At 47.8% G+C, this 21,214-nt stretch overlaps 1 protein-coding gene across 1 annotated transcript; it reads left to right on the top strand.

Moving 5' to 3' along the window:
- Positions 1-924: 924 nt before the first annotated feature.
- On the top strand, positions 925-4,032 carry NKX2-5 (NK2 homeobox 5). The gene is made up of 2 exons (XM_017658252.3): positions 925-1,431; positions 2,918-4,032. The coding sequence occupies exons 1-2, from the start codon at positions 1,101-1,103 to the stop codon at positions 3,556-3,558; spliced, it is 972 nt and encodes a 323-aa protein (XP_017513741.3). The 5' UTR covers positions 925-1,100; the 3' UTR covers positions 3,559-4,032.
- Positions 4,033-21,214: the final 17,182 nt, after the last annotated feature.

The raw sequence follows: 21,214 nt of genomic DNA, 5'->3' as shown, positions 1-21,214 counted from the left end.
TGACCTGCGGAGCTGAGAGGAGCCCCGCCTGCCGGAGAGCTAACTGGAGCTGGGGCCTTAGGCCCTGGGGCTGCAGAGGCCTGGGGGTCTTGCTACTAGGCAAGGAGAGTAGGGAAGAAGGAAGGTCAAATGGTGGGCTCCAGAACAGGAGAAACTAGGCCGCTGGGAGCTCTGGTGCCCTAGAAGACAGCTCTCTTCTGGGAACCTGAGCTTACTAGCTGGGATTCTGGATTTGTTTCATTATTAAAGGTGGGGTCATTATCTTTGAAGGTAGACTGGCAGCCACTGGCGCCCCCTGGAGTTGTGTATATACAACTTGCACTAGTATAGGTGGCCACCTCCCAATTCACAATCACACATCTTTGCCTCCAGGATCTGGTCTTCTGGGGAAGGGGGGACCACTGAGGCATGACTGGCCTTGTAAGTCAAGCCAAACATAACTCAAAAATTGTCCATAATCTCCCCTTCCTGCCATCACCCCAGAGCAAACCCTCTCCCCCATGCTTCTCTCCTGATATGGTCTCTTCCCAGTCAGACAGGGTTTCAATAACAATGCCTCTAAGATTCCTTGAAATGACTCCCCTCTCCTGCCTTCCACCCTCACTCTATCATTCTGCTTTAGGTGCTGAGGCATTTCTTCAAATCCCAGATGAACCCAGCCCCGCCCAGAAGCCTGATTTGGAGAAACATCTGGTCCTTTCCTGTGAATAAGTCTTGGTGGGGTTTTCAGGCTAATACCACAGCGAAATCTCAGGCTGCAGGAGTAGAAGGAAAGCCTTCCAAATGTCTCGCGGCCCCTTTAAAAAGCTAAGCAGGATTTTTTTTTTTTTGAGCCGTATGACTATATTAGGTGACACGAAACTGCTCATCGCTCCTGTCATCGCGGCCCCAGGCCCAATGGCAGGCTGAGTCCCCCTCCTCCTGTCTGGTCCCGCCTCTCCTGTCCCTTGTGCTCCGCATTACCTGACTCCCGGCCACATCCCGAGCAGGAAGGCGGGTGCGCAGGCCGGCGGCGGACACCATGCAGGGAGGCTGCCAAGGGCCGTGGGCAGCGCCGCTCTCTGCAGCCCACCTGGCGCTGTGAGACGCGCGCTGCCACCATGTTCCCTAGCCCTGCGCTCACGCCCACGCCATTCTCCGTCAAAGACATCCTGAACCTGGAGCAGCAGCAGCGCAGCCTGGCAGCCGGGGAGCTCTCCGCGCGCCTGGAGGCCACCCTGGCGCCCGCCTCCTGCATGCTGGCCGCCTTCAAGCCCGAGGCCTACGCGGGACAGGAGGCCGCGGCGCCCGCCCTCCCAGAGCTGCGCGCAGAGCTGGGCCCCGCGCCCTCGCCCGCCAAGTGCCCGCCTGCCTTCACAGGCGCCCCCGCCTTCTATCCCCGTGTCTATGGCGACCCCGACCCTGCCAAGGACCCTCGAGCAGATAAGAAAGGTGAGGAGGAAACAAGCCCCATCTCCCCTCTGAGGTAGCTCTCGTCCCCAGCCGCCGCCAAGAAACTCCGGCCGAAGTGGAGGAGACGCGAGTGCCTGGGTGGGTGCTCAGAAGCGAGGCTATCGCCAGGCCCCCCGCGCCTCGCGTCCAATCGGAGTTTTAAAGGAATGCTGCATTGCGATGATCGCAAGCAAGAGACAAAAGGAAAAAAATATTTTTTGAGGCCTAACAAAGCCCCAGGCGGCAGCAGCCCTGCTCCTGGATCTGTTACCAAGCTGAGCGATCGGTTTGTGGTAGACAGAACATGAAGAAAGATATAATCTCTATATCAGGGTTTAAAAGATATATCTTTTGGATTTAAAAGTCTTTCTGAGGAATTGACTAAAGCCGCTAAACAGAATTAAAATCCTGCACCCAGACATGATTGTGCGCATAACTGGAGCTGAGTTCAGAAACCGGGTTTCTGGGGCCCTCCCCTCCTTTGTGCTAGGAGAGTGGAATCTTCGGGAAGAAGGGTCTTGATTTAAAAATGAGATACTGCCGATTCTCGGGAATCTGAGTTAGCAGCTTTATGTTTCAAGCACAATTTCCAGACGCAGACAGGGCCGAGAGGTTGGAAAAAGAAAATGCCGCGCGACTAAAGGCGCTGTGCAGTGGAGATGACCGGGAAAAGTGGCCGATCGCCAAGCATGCCATCCCAGGGTCCGGGAAGGGGGGGCAAGGGAGGCTGACTGGTCCGCGGAAAAGGGGTGCGTTGTGGAGACCGTAGCCCAACGCCGGGTTCAGGCAAAGCCGGGGAGGCCACGGGCGCAGGGCGATGGGCTACTGAGCCCAGAAAAGATCTTTCTAGCCTAGTAAAGTTTGTCTAGCAGCAGAGGGAAGGCCCCGGGAACAGCTGCCGGTAGGCAAGGCGGGCTGAATTGATCTCTACCAATTCGAAACCAATTCCAGCTCGCTGCTTCTTGGGCGCTGCAAAAACCCTCAGGGGCCGCGCGTGAGCCTTCGATCACCAAATCAACACTTCCTTACCTTAAGTTTCTTCGGTTTCATAATTTTCAGACAATATGACTGACCCTATGGTGAGGCCTCGGTCTCCCCTCAGTTAACTGTTCAAATCAAAGCAGCCCTAATCTAATTCCCTCCAGCGCATCATCTGGTTTTACTTTCTTTACAACCTGAATTCTTAAGTCACTGTCTATCTCCCTCACCAGAATGCGAAGCACTCGAGGGCAGAGACCTCTCCTGTTTGGTCTCCAGTACCTACAGCTGTGTCTGGCCCAGGGTAGACTTTCAACCAATGTTGACTGTCAGGCGGAAACAGAGCCATTCGTGGTGCCCGGTGCCCTCGGCAGAGCGCGCGGTAGCCAACCTGGGCACTCCAGACAGGACGGGTGGCACTCACTAGGGCCAATTAACCGGTGGGGGCTCCGCGGGTTGGGCCACTCTGACCTGCCCGAGCGTCTGTCTGCCTCTTTGTCCCCCTCAGAGCTGTGCGCCCTACAGAAGGCGGTCGATCTGGAGAAGCCGGAGGCGGACAGTGCGGAGCGACCCCGGGCTCGACGGCGGAGGAAGCCGCGCGTGCTCTTCTCGCAGGCGCAAGTCTACGAGCTGGAGCGGCGCTTCAAGCAGCAGCGGTACCTGTCGGCCCCCGAGCGCGACCAGCTGGCCAGCGTGCTGAAGCTTACGTCCACTCAGGTCAAGATCTGGTTCCAGAACCGGCGCTACAAGTGCAAGCGGCAGCGGCAGGACCAGACTCTGGAGCTGGTGGGGCTGCCCCCGCCGCCGCCGCCGCCGGCCCGAAGGATCGCAGTACCCGTGCTGGTGCGCGACGGCAAGCCGTGCCTAGGGGACTCGGCGCCCTACGCGCCAGCCTACGGCGTGGGCCTGAACGCCTACGGCTATAACGCCTACCCAGCCTACCCGGGTTACGGCGGCGCGGCCTGCAGCCCCGGCTACAGCTGCGCAGCTGCTTACCCGGCCGGGCCGCCCCCCGCCCAGTCGGCCACCGCCGCTACCAACAACAACTTCGTGAACTTCGGCGTCGGGGACTTGAACGCGGTGCAGAGCCCCGGGATTCCGCAGGGCAGCTCGGGAGTATCCACGCTGCATGGCATCCGAGCCTGGTAGGGAAGGGACCTGCCTCGGGCGCCCCTGGTCGCTCCCACCTCCAGAGAGGGGCATTGAATTTCGGGAAGAGGGAGGGCTCCCGACTCGTCTCTGCGTCCTCGGATTTCACATTCGGTCTCCCAGAGGCCTTGGAGCTTTTTCCGCCCCATGAGTCTTTTTCCCCGAGAGCCTTTTTCCCCATGAGCGGGAGAGTTTCTGGACGAGTTCATGCAGTTTGCGGTGAGTGATCCCGCAGCCTGGTGCCTTAGCGGTCGCTCCCGGAGTGTCCTCCGGGCGCCCACGGGCATCCCCAACCGGCCAGTTAGGCCTGGGAGCCCGGGCGCTCTGGGCCCAAGATCTGGCCGCCTTTCCCTGAGCCTGGGCCCGGCGCCCGGGCAGTTGCTGCCTTGCCGACGCCCACCCACCCGTATTTATGTTTTTACCTGTTGCTGTAAGAAACGAGAATCCCCTTCCCATTAAATAGAGTGCGCTGAACCCGCCTGCGTGCTTCTTTTAGCTTGCGGCGCTCCAGAAACTGAATTTCAGAGAGGCAGGCAGTTGCCGACTGGTCTTGAGATGCAGGCATAGACATTCCCTGAGCAAACAGATAATAATAAACCCGTGCTGGATCCCCTGTTAGGCATTTTCTGAGATTGTCTCATGTAATCTTCAATAACCCAAAAAAGGAGGTCATATTTTAAAGTTTAGAAGACTGAAGCCTGGAGGGGTTGATGACGTGCCTGTGAACAAATAACCAGTCCCAGGAAAACCGAGGTAGGAATCTGGGTCTCACTTAAAAGACAGAAGTCACTTGCCCAGAGGTCCCAACCTCACCTCCTTGAACCTATGTGCTAGACACTGTTCCAGGTGCTGGGCATTTAATGGAGAGCAAAGGGACCTGGGCCCTATGCAGCTGGAGCAGAGCACACCATAACTCATCCCAGGAAGAACACCTTAGCCCATTTTACAGAATGACCAAGCCCAGAACCAAAGCTCTTGCCAGTTTTCCCTGAACTCTCCAGCCAGCCAGGCTGGAAGAAGACTTGGTGTCCCAAGGTCCTGGGCCTCACCAGCTGCTGGGTTTGGCTGATCTTAGAGAGGTGTCCAGACTACAGTGCTCACCTTCAACTGTGGCTAGGCCACAAAAATTTACGTGGTCTGGGAGCCCACCCACCACCTCCCAAACCTGACCATTGTCTTCTCCTCTTGGCATTTAACATATTTTGACATAGTCCTGACCAATGAAAGCTATTGTATAGGTTTTACAGATGAGAAAACTGAGGCCCAGCGAAACCGAGCTAAAAACCTGCTGGCTATGGGACTTAACTTGCTGCATACCCTGGTTTTTTCATCTGTAAAATGAGGATAATGAGAATACCTTGCTCTGAGCCCAGGCTCCCCCACCAGTCCACAGGGGCTCAGACCTGACCTCTGGCTGGTTCTTCTACCCCCAGCCTCCAGGGATGGAAGGAACTAACCTGGGTCATCTTAAAAAAGTAAAAAAATTGGAGTCAGTTGGGGCTTTGCATTCCTGTAGAATATGGGTTTTTCCCCATGGGCTGGCTGTATGGGGAATGGGACATCTGACCAAGAGCTCCCAGTTGTAGCCAAAACATTGCTGGTGGCATTCAAGGACCAAGTACAGCTCGTGTGCTCCTGACGCCCAGGAAGAGCCACCAAGCCAGGCCTGGTGCAACCAGGAGCAGATCTGTTGCTGTGTGAGGACTGTGCATTGTTGCCAGGGCCTGTCCTGCTGTTTCTACGGGTGAGTGCTGCCCTCCAGACTTGCTCCACCCACCTACAGAAGTGGGAGATGCCAGGAGATTCCAAGATCTACAGCTTGTGGATAGCAGTGCAGGGTGCTGAGCTGGACACCTCTTAGCATTTAGCTGTATCAGGAGCACGCAGTCAACCATAGCAGGGCTATGGGCTGGGCTCTGTGAAGGAAGGGAAGGGGCTGAGCTCAGACCTTGGCTCTGGGCCCCGGACTTACTCCCTCTGCTGTAAGGTCCAAGCCTGGCTGGCAAGGCCATGGGGAGAAGGATATGTTCAGCTCATCTCTGGCTTCCACCTCCTGGGCCTATGACCCTGATTCAAGCCCTTACCTGGCAATGCTCAGAGTTCTCTGCCCCTCTCCCTGAAGTGCACTGTGGTCCCATCTCACAGACGGGCACGCTGAGGCTCCACCAGGCTACCAGACTAGCTCTTGAGCACACAGCACTTTCCTACCAGGCATCTCCCCTACATAGCAGGTGGGTGAATTCGCACACGGTGGAAATCCTTCTATCTGGAACTCACCCACTTGACTGCTTTTGATCAGATCAGTGTATTTGCCAATGACCCCATGGAGTCTGGTACCTTTTTCTTCTTATATTTGTCTACAGTAACATTAGAGATAATATTTCTTTCACTTAACGTTATACCGCTAGAATTTTTCTGCGATGCCTCCCTCTTTGTCATCTCCCTTCAGGGACCAGCTGAGTGACTGCAAGGTCTCTCACAAACGGATAGCAACGGCTGACTGCCATTGGGCTCCTCACATGTCAGGACTCCGGGCTAAATGCTTTACGGGAGTTATACATTCTCTAAGCGCGGAGCTGGAAAATTCACGGGCAAGTAATACTAAAGGGCGGAGCTGGGCGTGCTTAGGAAACGAAAGCCCGCCACATTGCGTGTCACTCGAAAAGATGCAGCCGGGCCCCTGCTCCTGGCCACCGCGTCAAGCCGACCTCACCCTCTCAACAGTGGGCTTGGATCTCAGACTCCACATTCAGGCTCATCATAGGGCGAACTGTCGGGTGCGAGCTCCGGGAAGCGGCACCGACGGCCCCTTGCCCGGCCTCGAGGGTGTTGAGTCGGGGAGCCAGCGGGCCGGGGGCCGCAGGGTCAAAAATACTCTAAACTGACACTGCCCACGTTTACATAGCGATCCCTTCCCAAATTCAATCAGAAGTATTTGTTTTGCTTTTCCAATTATTATATAAACCAGTGAGAAAAATTCAATCAAGACAGAAAAGGAAACAAACAAGAAGGGCGGGGCGCCTCCGAGGTGGCAAAGTGCGCAGAGACCGGGGTGGCACAGGCGGATTCCCAGGCCGGGCGCACACAGGGGACTAGAGTCAATGATTTTTTCTTAACATTAGACGAGCACATCTCACGGTCACAAAATGAGAGCTAAACCGTGACATTAAAAAAAAGCAAGCTGGTTCCCCGGGCTGAGGCGGAGTGGTCCCCTAGGCGAGCCGGCGGAGGGCAGCGCTGGCCCGGGGTCTGCCGAGCGAGAGCCCCGCCGCACCCTGGCCCGGAGGTCCTCTCGCCTCCTTGCGCTATTCCCAGGAGTAGGCACAACTGCTGAATCAGAAGCGCTCCCGTCCCGTGAATCGACGTCATTTTGTGTATCTCAATACCTGTGTTTAAAAGAACGCGCAGAACCCCCAGGGCTCGGGGCAGACCCGCGAGCTGACAGCAGCCAGGAGGCTGGCCCTTTTTGGACCTGGTGCGCCTTTCCTGGGCCGGGCCTCCGGGAAGTAGTCCGAGCTCAGGCGCGCGCGCCTGCGCGGGAGGCGACAGATCGCGCAGCCCCCACGTCTTGCCCGCTTCCCTTTAGACTGAGCTCGGAGAGAAAGGGTCCGGTGGCTTGGATTTCACATATTTATCACTCCCGGAGTTTACTTCGTACCAGGCACTGTCCTGTGCTTTTTACTAAGTGAACTCATCTAATCCTCTTTCACCTCTAAAATTCTGCTGAGGAAATAGATGAAGAATCAGTGTTAGGCCCAGAGAGGAGGAGTAACTTGCCCAAGGTCACACAGCTGATCAGAGCCAGAGCTTGTTTAAAAACCAAGGCAGGCAGTCTGCCTCTGGAGCACAAGAGCAGGATGCCATCCCATCCCCACTTCAAACAGTAGGCATCAAGAAGTGTTTATCAGTTGGTGAGAGAGTATAGTAATAATGTTAGCTAACAATTCTTCAAAGATTTCTATGTGCCAGGCATAATAAGCCTATGAGATGGGCACAATTATTCTTTGGGCAGAAGAGGACACTGAGGCACAGAGAGAAGTGACCCATCCAAGGCCTCACAGCGGGGGAGGCATGGCAGCCAGGATTCCAGAGGGCAATCTGGTCCCCTTGCCCCACTCTGCTGCTTTTCAGGAGAGCTTCCTGCAGAGTGGGGTGGAAAGTGAGCAGCCCTGACAGGCTGGTCACCAGGGACTCCCCTCCCAGCTCCAAGCCACAGCTGCATGGGATAACAGTACAGATTATTCCTCACATGTTTGTGCTTACTTTGTGCCAGGCCCAGGACTAAGTGCTGAGCTTGCAAATCTCATTCTGTCATTTCCCAAGGAGGAAATTGAAACCCAAAAAAGTTAAGGACATTGCCTACCTAAGGCCACACTGGTGGTGTGGACTGAGGGAAGCCGTGCTTGAAATCAGATGATTCCACTCGAGCCCTGGCTCTTTGAACTGCTCTCAGTGGATCTCAGATTTGACTGAAGAGACAAACTGCTGTAGACTATGACAAACCCAAGCCCGTGCTTTTTTGTGCAGGGACAGGGCCTGCAAAGCCTGCATTTTTAACCAGGTGATTCTCATCATCTGGCAAGCTGGAGAACTGCATCTCACAGAGGCACCAGACCCTTCAGGCTCTTGCTCTTGAGGGCCTGGAAGAAACTCAAGTCAGATTTCCCCTCTCTAGGCCCTGCTCTTCCATCTCAGGGTCCCTGTGTGTTTGCTGTGATCAAGTGGCTACAACACAAGTCAGGCAGCCCTGGGGACCGTGGCAGGTGGGGAGGGAGGCAGGAGGGAAAGCAGAAGGGGAGAGGTTGGGAGAGGCGCTCTAGAACACACCTGTCTTGGCACAGACCACAAAGCCATCTCTGTGGCTTATGCAGCCCAGTGCCAGCCAAAAGACAATCCATCTGTTCTGCCCAGATCCTCAGCTGTACTCCAGGGTCCACAGGAAGCGGGGTAGGGGGAACCAGCCTCCATACAGGTTTACAGTGTGCCAGGCTTTCTGCTGGCCCTCTGTTCATGTGAGGTCATCAAAGCTCCACTTAACTGGTCATCGTGGGCTCCATTTTACAGATGAAGAAAGCAAGGCTGAAAAAGGTTTTGCCATGTGCCTTTCCCACAATTAGGAAGTAGCCAATTTTAGTTCTAACACCAAACCCTCTTCTTTGGAGTACATCCTTAACTATCCCCACCCCACCCAAACTCCAGCTTGCAGAAATCTCAGCTGCAGCATTGGCTCACGTGTGCTCCACCCCACCCCAAACTGGACTCCTCAGTCCTCAGCTTTTGAGGGCAGGTCCTTAAGAGAAGCTGCTACATAAAAAGGCGTTCTGGCTTCCAGCGAGCGCTGCAGCCCTCACGGTTAGTGTTCTCTGGTGGCCCTGTTTAAATCTCTGTGCAGCCTCCACAGCAGGAAACCCAGCTCACTGATGACCTTAGTTTAGCTTTCCCCTTATAAATTAAAAAGAATAGCTTCCTTTTTTCTCCAATTCCAGGCAAAAGTGATGCTCATTGATCACCATGGTTGTCCTCACTGGTGGCATTTGACTTCTTCGGTGATCTGGATTTCCTAGCCACCTCAGTAAGCACCTTGAGAGCCATTTAGAAACATTTGAGGTTTAGAACATGTAATAAAGAAATAATAGTTTAAAATGTCCCTAAGTGTTATTTAGGCTCAGTGGAATCCCTATCAAAATGTTAATAGTGCATATGCATACTGTGTAACTTGGCAAGCTGACTAGAAAACTCACATAGAAGTGTAAAGGCTTAAGAAGAGCCCAGATATTCTTAAGTAAGGAAAACAAGGTGTGTGTGTAGGGGGTGTTCTTTTCCTATCAGATAACAAGGCTTGTGAAGCTATGGTAGTTAACACAATGCGGTATTGGCACGAGGGCAAACAGACCAGTGGACCAGAACAAGGTGCCTAGAATCTGCACCCGTATGACCCAGGACACAATTATTTTTGAAGATCAGTGAAGAAAGGGTGAACTTTTCTACAAATGGTGCTCCATAAGACAAAAAAAACCAAATGACACTAGACCCCTCCCTCACACCATTCACAAAATTAAATCAAGGTTAATGTGAAAAGCAAAACACTCCCAAGACAATGTAAGAAAATAGTTTTATGACCTCATGGTAGGAAAATGTTACTTGAATATGACACCAAAAAGCACAAACCTTAGAGGAAAAAATTGATTGCATTTGTTGCATATGGCCAACAAAGCATTAATATCCAGAATATATAATGAAATCCTAAAATTCTTCCTCAACACTGTGCCCTAGCCAGTCTGGTTTCTTGCTGTTTGTCACACAAGCCTGACACACTTCTGCCTCAGGGTCTTTGCATTAGCTGTTTTCTTTGCCTTCAGTGATCTTCTCCCAGATAGCTGCCTGGCTAATGCCTCAGCTGTTTTCAATCATTACTCAAATGCTACCTTAGCATGAGGCTCACCCTGACTACTCTATCTAAAATTGCAAACCGCCCCCCCATACTCCTGACAGCCCCTATTTTTTTTCTTTTGCCCTTGTCATTTTAATATACTGTTTTGTTCAATGATGTATCCCAAGCATCTAGAAGAGGGCCTGGAACTTACTGATGCTTAGTAAAATATGTCATATGCATGAATGAATGGATGACTACACATTACCCAAGAGGGAAAACTAGGCAAGAGAAATGAACAGGGATTTCATGGAGAAGAGAGCACAAATGGCCTCAAAATATGTAAGTGTAGTCGGTCTATCCATTAGTTAGAAAAACAAGAAGTTATTCACCTACCAGATTGGCAAAAATTAGAGTTGTCAGTAACGCGTGATCAAAACCAAAAGTTTCTGTGATGACTGCCCTTGTACTGTTCACCATGTAAGAACTTATTCACTATGTAAGAATTTGTTCACCATGTAAGAACTTGTTCGTTATGCTTCAGAAGATTGGAGACTGACGAGAATTAGGCTTGGGGTGGATTAATGATTGTGTATTGAGCATTGACTCCCCTATACAGAATTTTATTGTTGATAACAACCATTTGATCAATATGATCAAATATTGAGATGCCCTCTCAAAAAAAAAAAAAGTCAATTCACTAAAAGGCTATTACCTGTAACTCAGGTATTTTTTAAACTGACCAAAGTATCCTCCAGCATCTCAGATCTCCCTTAGCCAAGGATAGGTATGCAAATCTGACTTACTACTTAAGATTTATAAAGGTTAGTCTGATGGGCAATCTAAGTCAAACAGTAAAAAAGGCAGAATTATAAAGCAGAGAAAAGCACGTGTAATCCATTCTGTATCCATTGTCATGGGGCTCAATTCACTAATATGTTGGCTTTTTGCTGCTTTAAAGATACAAGATGCCAGCATCAAGTGAGGTGTTGGACTGGATCACCTCTGTGTTCATTTTCTGAAGCAGGTTGTATGGAATGGACAGGAAGAGTTTAGGGTTTTAATACCCTGCCCCCAAAAGAGGTTTAATTTCATTTTTTTCTGTTGTATAATAGTAGATAAATCATTTAATCCTTCTGAGTCTCAGTTTGTTATGTATAAAATGGGCATAACAACACCAAAGTTAAAGAGTTATAAATGCTCCCATTGCATTCATCACATTAAATTTTGATTTGTTTACAGTTCTGTCTCTGAGCTTCTTGAGGGCAGGGACTGTGTGTCTTATCTATCTCCATATCTTGAACACCTAATGCACACCCAACAAATAAAAGATATTCAATAAATGTTATTGAAAAGATATTCAATAAATAAAAGATATTCAACAAATAAAAGATATTCAAAAAAAATTAGAGTTGTCAGTCCCAGAAACTGGGAAAGGGCACCAATGGGAACTCTTCCCCTGGAAGACGTGTGACTAAGTACAAAGACATTAGAAGACAGTTTGGTACAGCTTAGTAAAGTTGAATATGAGCCTACCCTATACCCAGCAATTCCACTTCTAGGCATATAGCACAGGGATGTTCTTATATATGTGTACCTGGAGACGTGTAATTATGTGATTAGGTTAGAAACAGCCTTATGTTAAGGACTAGAAACAACCTATCAACAGTTGAATGGATAAATAAGTTATAGGAGATTCACACCGTGGAATATTACATAACAGTGAAGATGAAGGTGCCACAGCCACACTCATCAACATGAATCAATCTCAAAGATGAAGCAACGCTTAAATGTGAGCAAAAGAAACAAGTCACTAAAGAATATAGACAATGAGATCCATTTACATAGTGGCAAAACAAGATGATGCATTAGGTAGGACGTGTACCTAGATGCCAAAACTATAAAGAAAAGCAAGTGAATGACTGATTCAAAATTCAGAAGGGTGGCCTCTGGGGAAGAGAGAGAGGAATGTGATCGGCATGGAGCCCTCAGTAGGCGCTTGTGGCGTACGGTCACGGTATATTTCCTGCTCTGGGTTGTGGATACTGGTGAGTTCATCTTTCCTTAAACTATACATATGTTTGCTCTTTATTCTTATTTTATTATTTAACTTTTCAATTGGGGTATAACTTACAGTAAAGTGCATAAATCTTAATGGTCAGTTTAACTAAAATTTGCAAATTATAATATTCTTTTATGTATGTATGTACAATGCTGTATTTCACAATTTTGAAGTGCACACCCAAAATCACTCATGGTGTCCCGAGTATCAGGACTTAGCCTTAGAATAAGGAAGCTCCACCCAAGATATATTTTCAAGTAAGAGAAAGCAAGATGAAAATTACATTTCCAGGAGGATCTCAAGTATATAAAAAAAATGTATAAATTCTAAATGCAGGATGTATGATTATACTATCTCATAACCATTGTTTTTCCAGCTGCCCAATATTATTGAGCCCTTTAAAGTGCCCATTTGGGACCTCCCAAAAATTCTGTGAAATGGACCCATGTCCTATTAAACTGAGGAAATAGGGATGAAGTGAATCGCTCAAGTCACTTGGCTAATAGCCACCATACACAGAGAAAACCAAGACTTACATTTCTCTCACTCCTGTGTCTCTTACTCCATCACAACAAACCAGGGTTGGAATCAGGGGAGGTAGAAAGGAAATACACCAAAACTTGCCTGGTCAGTGGTAATCTTGAAATTTATACCACAAGGCTTCCTTAGGGCCTCCAGTTATTCCAGCCATCCTAATGTGCAATAGGATTAATTGGAAACTACTATTTACACAACATTTATTAAGTTTTACACTTAAAGGGAAATGACCATTTTTGGTATTGTACAACTTTAAAAGCTCATGATTCAAATTTATGTACAATATAAAATATAAACACTGATTTCTGTATATTCCAAGTCTACTACAATGAGCATGAGTAATAAAATCAAAGCTTAGAAATATAAATATAGAGAGAGAAAGCAGCGTGTGGAGGCCCTTTCACCAGGAGACCTTGAAATTATGAGCTAAATGTCAAGGCTCATAATTGACCTTTATGAGGTATGACCGTACAGGGGAGGGGAAGGAGGGAAATTGCTACATTATCCTTTCCAGAAAGGCCTAAGTATGGCAATTCCTCAAAAACAGAAACACAATAATTACTGAAATAATCTTTGAACCAGCAGTTCTAATTTGGGTATGTACCCCTAAAGAAGTGAAAGCAGGGATACAAACATATTTGTATACCAACATTCATAGCAGTACTTTTTGCAGCAGCTAATAGTTGGAAGAAACCTCACTGTTCATCGACAAATGAGCAAATAAACAAAACAGTGGTATGTACATGCAATGAAATATTATTAAGCCCTAAAAAAGAAGGAAATTTTCACACATGCTACAACAAGAAGGATGGTGCTTCTGCCCATTGTCTCCATTGCTGTCACAGAAGCTCCATGAGGGCAGGGAGCTGGAATTCCCAGCATCTGGCACAGTTCTGGCATAATGTGGAGTAAATATTGACCACTAAGCGCTTTCCATTCATGCTCAGTTTCCTAGACTTGATCATCAGGCCACAATTCTTATCAGAAACTTGATTCTCAGGCTTCTTGGCTAGGAGTTCTGATCAGCCCAACTTCCAGGGTGAGTCCCAGGAAATCATGCTGATACAAGTGTTTGGGCAAGACTGCTTGTTTTCTGTGCTGAAACCTGAATGCGTATTTGGGAGCATGACCCCTACTTCTGGACACTTCAGCTTTAATTCTCCTGGAGTCTGGAGATGCCTGGCCTTGGGAGTGTCTAAAAGAAAGTCCTTAAGAGAAAGGGAGAGGTATCTGAGTTTCAAAAGAGTAGTTAAAAAGAAAATAAAAGAAAAAAAACCCCAGCACTGTACCACAGGCCTCTTTATCTAAGTATTCATTATCCAAATTACTTGCCTAAGTATGTCAATTCCTCAAAAACAGAAACACAATAATTACTGAAATAATCATTGAACCAGCAGTTCTAATTTGGGTATGTACCCCTAAAGAAGTGAAAGCAGGGATACAAACATATTTGTATACCAACATTCACAGCAGTACTTTTTGCAACAGCTAATAGTTGGAAGAAACCTCACTGTTCATCAACAAATGAGCAAATAAACAAAACAGTGGTATATACATGCAATGAAATATTATTAAGCTTTAAAAAAGAACAGAATTTTCACACATGCCACAACATGAATGAACTTTGGAGACATTATGCTGAGTAAAATAAGCCAGACACAAAAGGGCAAGTGCTGTATGAGTCCACTCATATGAATAGTCAAACTCACAGAGATGGCATGTAGACTGGTGGTTCCCAGGGGCTGGGGGAAGAGCGGAATGGGGAATTAGTGTGTAACGGGTAGAGAGCTTTCATGTGGGGAGATGATAAGAGTACCGGAGATGGATGGTGGTGATGACTGACAATATTGTGAATGTACTGAATGCCACCAAACTGTACATTTAAAAATGGTTCAAGTGGTAAATGTTTTGGTAGGTATATCTTACTGCAGTTAAAAAAAATTCAGTCCCAAAACTAAAAAAAAAAAAAAAAAGTCCCAGGCTTTTTTAAAGCTGAGGAAAGTGTTCTTCCTTTTACACTAAAGGTGACAGGCAGATGAGGACCTGGCAGCATGAGCCCAGTTCATTGAAAAGAGAGAAAATCAAGGAGAAGACAGGAGAAAGGGTTCCAAGGAGAACGATGGACTATCAGCGACACTGGGAGGCCGCGGAAGCTTGGCCGACCACCGCTCTCCCGAACGGGTCTGCCAAGGGGCACGTGAAGGGCATCTTGTGTTGTGGTGTGACGTTATCAGAAAAATTGTGTCCCCAGATTCCCAATCCACTCAAAATTTATTTTTGGTCCTTTTAAGACTTAGTATATAATTTCAGGTATAATAAAATCCATGTGGTAAAATGAGGCCATTTTCAAATTTACTCAAATTCTAGTCCTGTTTTCAATTCATTCATATTACATGGCCTTCCCCACCTGCCCCCATCCTTGACCATTGTCCTAAGATAACAAGGAATTCCAGTTGGCAAAATAGCAAAAATCTACTAGACCAGCAGTTCTCAAACATTGTGGTCTCAGGAACCCTTTAACTTCTTAAAATTACTGCTACTCCAAAGAGCTTTAGTTATATGTATTGATATTTATCATATTAGAAATTAAAAGTGATATGAATTTAAATAGTATGAATTCATTTAAAAGTTGCATAAGCTCCTTACATGAAGGACAAATGAAAAGCAAAGGAAGATGTAAATATGTGAGCAAATAAAAGCAATGTGGACTGTAAGATGTGGTGTGAAATTATAGGAGGGGCCAGTATGACAATAGCAGACAATAATAACTTTGTAATGAGAGTAATGCAAGAATAGATTTTTTTTTCAAGATAAAGAAATGCACTTCTGGGGACAGTATTTTAAACTACGCCTGTTTGCAACTAACTCCCTCTTTTCAAGCTCTCCACCTTTGCTCTTCCCTGGCAACCCTGAAATTCATTCAGTGCCTATTTAGCAAATATTGTATGAGGCACTGGGGAGCCCAATAGTGAGCAAGATCCCTGCCATCATGAGTCTTCATAATAACAACAAAGAAACAGATAATGAACAAAAACATGCATATATAAGATCACTTAAGGCAGTAGTGAGTTCAAAGAAGAAGATTCAGCTGGGGGATGCGTAGAGGGTGCTTGCGGGGTTGGGAGGGTGGGGGAAGGGAGGGGAAGAGGTTTCTTAGACTTTGTAGTCTGGCAAAGCCACACATTGGAGGTACATTTGAGTTAAGTCCCAAATGTTTAGATGAAGTGGGCATGGGGAGATCTAGGGAAGAGAGTTCAAAGCAGAGGAAGCAGTTTGTACAAAGGCCCTGAGGTGGGAATGACCTTGGCATGTTCAAGAAATAAGAAGTTTGGCCGAAGATAGTGAGCACTTGGATGGGCAAGTAGGTGGGTGGAGGAATAGGACGTGGGGTTGGCTCAGCTTTGTAGATGTGGGGCAGACTCATTTACTGGTCATAGGTCTCCACTCCTCTGTATCACACTTTTATCCATACATGAACTTCCCTGATCCTTCACTTTGGACTCATCCATGGGCCTTGTTTTGAAGAATAGGATGTTAGCAGGTATGGCACAGGCAGAAGATTGACATGTGCTTTCATGGTGGGGCTGCCCTCTTGTACTTCTGCCAGCTCACTGGTCCAAGGAGGTTGAGAGACGCCTCGAGCAGGCCTGGACCCAACCTATAGTCTAAACTAAGCCCACCCAATGTCAGGCACACTCCAGCCCACCCAGTGGTGTGTGAAAGAAAAGAAAAAAAAAAAAAAGATGGTTTTAAGCCACAGGATTGGTGGGGAGGGGTTGTTTCACAGCATTATTTTGGATATAATTAACTAATATGAAGCCATTGTAGGGAGCTGGGATTTTATCTCTAGACGAACGAGAAGCCAGCTGGACGAATGCTGTCTCATAAGGCCCTTAGCTCCAGGGTCTCTACAACAGATGTGGTGGTCATGAGGGCAGTTCGTACACCCTCGATTTGTCTTCCTGAAGGCACACAACATGATTGCATTACCCCCCCACCCTACAGTTAGTGTGGCCATGTGACTTGTGATTGGAAACGATATTAACACGTCCCTTCCAGATGAAAGCTTTCAGAGCCAGAACCCTACTGGCTGCCTCATTTTTCCTCTGCCAGGGCAATCAATTCCACCCACTTCTCCCCACTTCCACTGCTTCCAACCTGGACTGGGCTACTGTTGTATCTCCTTCCTGGATGATCACAGTAGCCTCCCACCTGGTCTCCTCTTTTCCACTCTTGCTCCCTTATTAGATGGAATGACAGTCCCCTGATGATGTCCACATCCTAATTCCCAGAACCTGTGAATATGCTACTTCATACAGGGTGGGAGGAACACCGTTGCAGATATGATTAGGTTAAGGGTCATAAAATGGGAAGACAATCCTGGATTATCTGTGCAGGCCCATGAGATCACCAGGGTCCTGAGGAGAGGCAGGAGAGGGAGTCTGAGAAGGAGATGTGAGGACAGAAGCAGAGAGTGCAGTGATGCAGCCAGGAGCTGATGAGTGCAGGCGGCCTCTGGAAACTGGCAAAGGCAAAGAACAGATTCTCTCTAGAAGGAACGGAAGGAATGCAATGATCCAGACACCTTCATTTTAGAGCTTCTAACTTCCAGAACTGTAATAATACATTTGTATTGTAAGCCACTAAATTTGTGGTAATAAAATACAAATATAGTTCCCTACAGTCTATTCTCCACATGGCCGTGAGAGTGACCTATTAAAATCCAGATACTGGACACTGTCACTTCCCTGCACAAGGCCCCCAGGGCTCCCTGCTGCTGTAGGGGATTCTGAACTCCTTGCCAGGCTGACAAGGCCCTGCCCACTTCTGCAGTCCGGTCGCTCACTGCTGAAGGCCAGCTCCAGCCACATGGGCTTTTTCTCAGCTCCTTCCTGCAGATCTCTTCCTTCTGCCTGTGATGTTCCTCAGCCACACCGCCTGTATCCCCTCTCTTCCCTCAGGACTCAGCTTGGATGCAGCTCTTTCAGAAAGGACCTCCCTGGGCCTAAGTCTAAACTGGGTGCTCCCATGTCCTCCATTTTAGTGCCCCTTATTACAATCTGTTGTTACACATTTCGTTTATGATCTTCCCTTCTAAACTGTAAACACCACAAGGGCAGGAACTATGCAATCATTGCCAATGTTTATTGAGCAATTACAAAGTGCCAGGCTGCACTTGATGTTTCACATTTAATCCTTACAATGACCCTGTGGATGGACACCATCATTACCTTCATTTTACAGATAAAGCTCAAAGTCTTAGCACACAGGGCACGGAGAGTAAGGGGCAGAACTCAGAGCCCAGGCATGCTGGTTCAAAGTCCGTTCTTGTATCCACTGGACTCTACTGCTCCAATTTGGTTCACCACTGTCTGGCATACAGTAACTGCTCAAAAATGCATGGCAAAGGAGTGGATGCTATCTAGAGGTACACAGGGCTGAGAATGTGGTGTGTCCTCACCAAAAGAGAGGTAAGGCTGCAAAGAGCACAATTTCATCAGTTAAAATAAAACACACAAATGCAAATGAAAAGATAAAAGCACCAAACAATTTGGCGCCATCACTGGCCCAACTGTATATCCATTCCCTATGCCACCCTGTCCCCGTTAACGGTAAAACTCAAGGAGTTTCATCTTAGAACTGTAACCAAGCCCCTCCTTAATAATGTTTATAGACAAAGGAGAGCCACCCAGCCGCCTCACTGGAGAATGATGGCTTTTAAACCTGACATTTCCCTTCAAGGAAATGAGCTCTTTGGCCCTGCAGGAATCATCTTCAAAGCCGGAGAACCTGGTTTAACCATGGCACTTAGAAGAAGCTGATCATGCTGCCGACTCCCACCAACCAGACGGCTGGGCCGTCTCCCCCTTGTGGAATAAGGGGTCTTGTTCATGCAGCTGTCCAAGCTGTGGGCTGAAATCAAGATGCTGGAATTCGTCCACTCTGCTCTTTCATCCACAGTCTCTGGGGCCTGCGGTCCGGAGTCAAGCATGGGGTGAGCCGCAGAGTCTGCGGCAGGTGAGGCCTCACAAGCAATTAGCTCCCATGCCCAGACACTTGCTCCTTTTTATGTTCCTAATCTTTTCACCAGAAACACTCCAGATTTTGTTCTGAGCTGTACTAGGAGCATCACCTTCTTCAGAGGGCAGTGGGAAGTCAGGTGTTCAATGCCGGCAGTCAGGCCAAGCTTTGCGGACTTTGCAGCATGGACAGATGGGGTCATAGCAGCCAGAGGGGAGGAGGGACAACAGGGCGTGGGGGTGGGGAACGCCAGAAGCTAGGGAGTAGAAACAAGAACATTCTCTTAGATGAAGAAAAATCCCTGGACCTGTCAGATTTCTTTGATGTTTGGGAGGCAATCTGATGGGGAACCAGAAAAGTCGGGCATAAGGGGAGACATTGCTGTCATGGAGAAAAGAGGCTTTCTCCTAGATTTCAAGATTATGAACCTGACCAAATTATCTGGCTGTCATTCATAGCGATCATCTCTAATGGGATTATGTGTGTGTGTTTTCTTCCTTTGTGAATTTTTTGGAATGATTATGTAGTTCTTTGAAAAACTGAAAAAATAAATTTATGTTGGAAAACAAACAAAAAATCTGCTGTCCCTACAAGGATTCCCAGAACAATCCTGGCAAGCACTCAACACGGTGTTTGGTGAATGTTCTTCTTTTGAGGGCCAAGGTCAGCCCCTGAGCTAGGGGGCCTCTCCCCCTGCCCAACCTCTTGGAGCTGTTTGCAGACAGAACAGGTCCCATGACACCCTCTCCCTAATAGCCAAACATTGACCTTGGAGTGGGTGTCCTGGCCAGTCACTTGACGTTTAGGCTTTTTTATCCTCAAATGAGGGAGAAAAGGCTTAGCAGGCAGACTTGTGAGCAATAAGTGACCTGATTCGTGTACAAACACCAAGTCAGTGTCCAGCATTTGCAAAGCACCCAAAGGCAATCAAGAACAGTTGTTGAACTGGAGACCAGAACTCCAGCCAGCTCTATCCTGCAAGCCTCACCTTCACAATTTCCACCATGTCTGCTCGCCACTCATGTGGTTATTTAGTTTCCATTAAGTTCACTTTAATTGACTCACTGCTTTTACTCGCCTAATCCTGAAAGCAGTAACTGTGAAATCACAGTTTTGATGACAGTTCTATTTCCCAAGGATACATGAAAATCAGTGCAAACTATAAGAAATACATTTTCTGTACACATCTAAAATTCTGTCTCATGCCCCCAGGGACTCCTGAATCACACTCTGGGAAGCGTTGCCTTACCCCCAAGTGGAGCTCCTGTTTTTAGCTTCCAAACTAGGTTGCTGAGGCTCCAGGTGTATTACCTCACATCAGAGATGAGGTGCCCAAAAGAGGTAACTGTCTGTGGGGCCAGCATCCTGTCAACCTACCCAAGCCTACCCCACAGAGTGAGACTGGGCACCTCCCAAAAGTGTAGCAAGATGCAAGTCAGTGGAAGAGGCCAGACTACTCTACCGGTCAGCAGCTCTGAGCTCTGGCCTGTCCTCTCTGTCCCCAGAGTCACCACCTTAAGAAGGTTCCACTGCCTCATACCAGCCTGGAACACTGGCCCTGACTCTTACTCTCCAATCCATTCAAATCTTGCTCCATGATGTCCTTATCCAAAGCTCTATCATCCTTTCCAGTCACCAGAGCTGAGGTCACAAACTGGTAGTGTTTAGTCCACGCAGGGTTAACTTTTTTTAATAAACACAATGTAGTGGTTTTCATGAATATTTATGTAACAGCTGTAAAGATAATACCAGGGGCTCAGCAAATGCCCTGTAGTTCCTCCTCACCACAACAGTGAGGCTTAAGGAGGCAGGTTTTGAGTGGTCCAGACTGGCTTCTATTTTATTGCACATCATTTTGGTTCCAGGTGGCCTCATGTGCGCTGGACTCTTGCTGTTTGGAGGAGCTGCAGGGCTGCAGGTGTCCACAGAACCCAGGCTCTTCCTGTCTGAAACCTCCAAGTTGGCTGCTTTCTCAGGAGGCTCTGAGCTCATCTAGATGAGCTGTGTTAAATTTGCTTTAATATCAAAAATCCAGATTATGAAACTTGAAAAACTGGGATATCTGGCCATAGGGAGGCTTCTGTTTTCATGTAGCAGCAAGGAGAGGCTGGGTGACAGCTTCCCCTTGACCTGAGGCATCTGCTCTCCAACCTGCCACAGTCCTCACCACTCCCTGTTATTCCCCAACAGTGAGAAACAACCAGTTGTTTCTCTTCTAGAGAGTTGAGAACAGAGACAGATTTCTTATAACTGTGTCTCACAAAATTGGGAAAATTAAAGATAGATGAAAAGGATCCTGTATTTCAAGAGCAAAAAAGAAGGTATTTCTTGGTGAAAAGAAGCACCCAATCTGCCTTACTCACTTGCAATTTGGCCCTAGTGTGCATCCCCTGATCTGGGAATAAAACTCAACTCCTCTGTGTGGTATAAAGAAGTTGTATGAGACAACAGTTAGGATAAAAGGCAGCTATAACAAAGAGTTCTCAAACTAGAATGGCTTATACAAGCAAGAATTTTATTTCTCTTTCATATAAACTTTGTTCCAATTTATGATTTGATGGTATTGGGAATCCAGGCTCTTTCTATCTTGTTCTGCAATTCATTCTCAGTACTCAGCAGCCACCTGGTGGTCTGAAATGACTCCCATCCACGTTCCAGTCAGTGCA

This window comes from Manis javanica, chromosome 1 (assembly GCF_040802235.1).
Source record: "Manis javanica isolate MJ-LG chromosome 1, MJ_LKY, whole genome shotgun sequence".
Classification (NCBI taxonomy): domain Eukaryota; kingdom Metazoa; phylum Chordata; class Mammalia; order Pholidota; family Manidae; genus Manis; species Manis javanica.
Note: the sequence above shows the minus strand (reverse complement) of the source record. Positions and strands in the feature narration are given on the sequence as shown.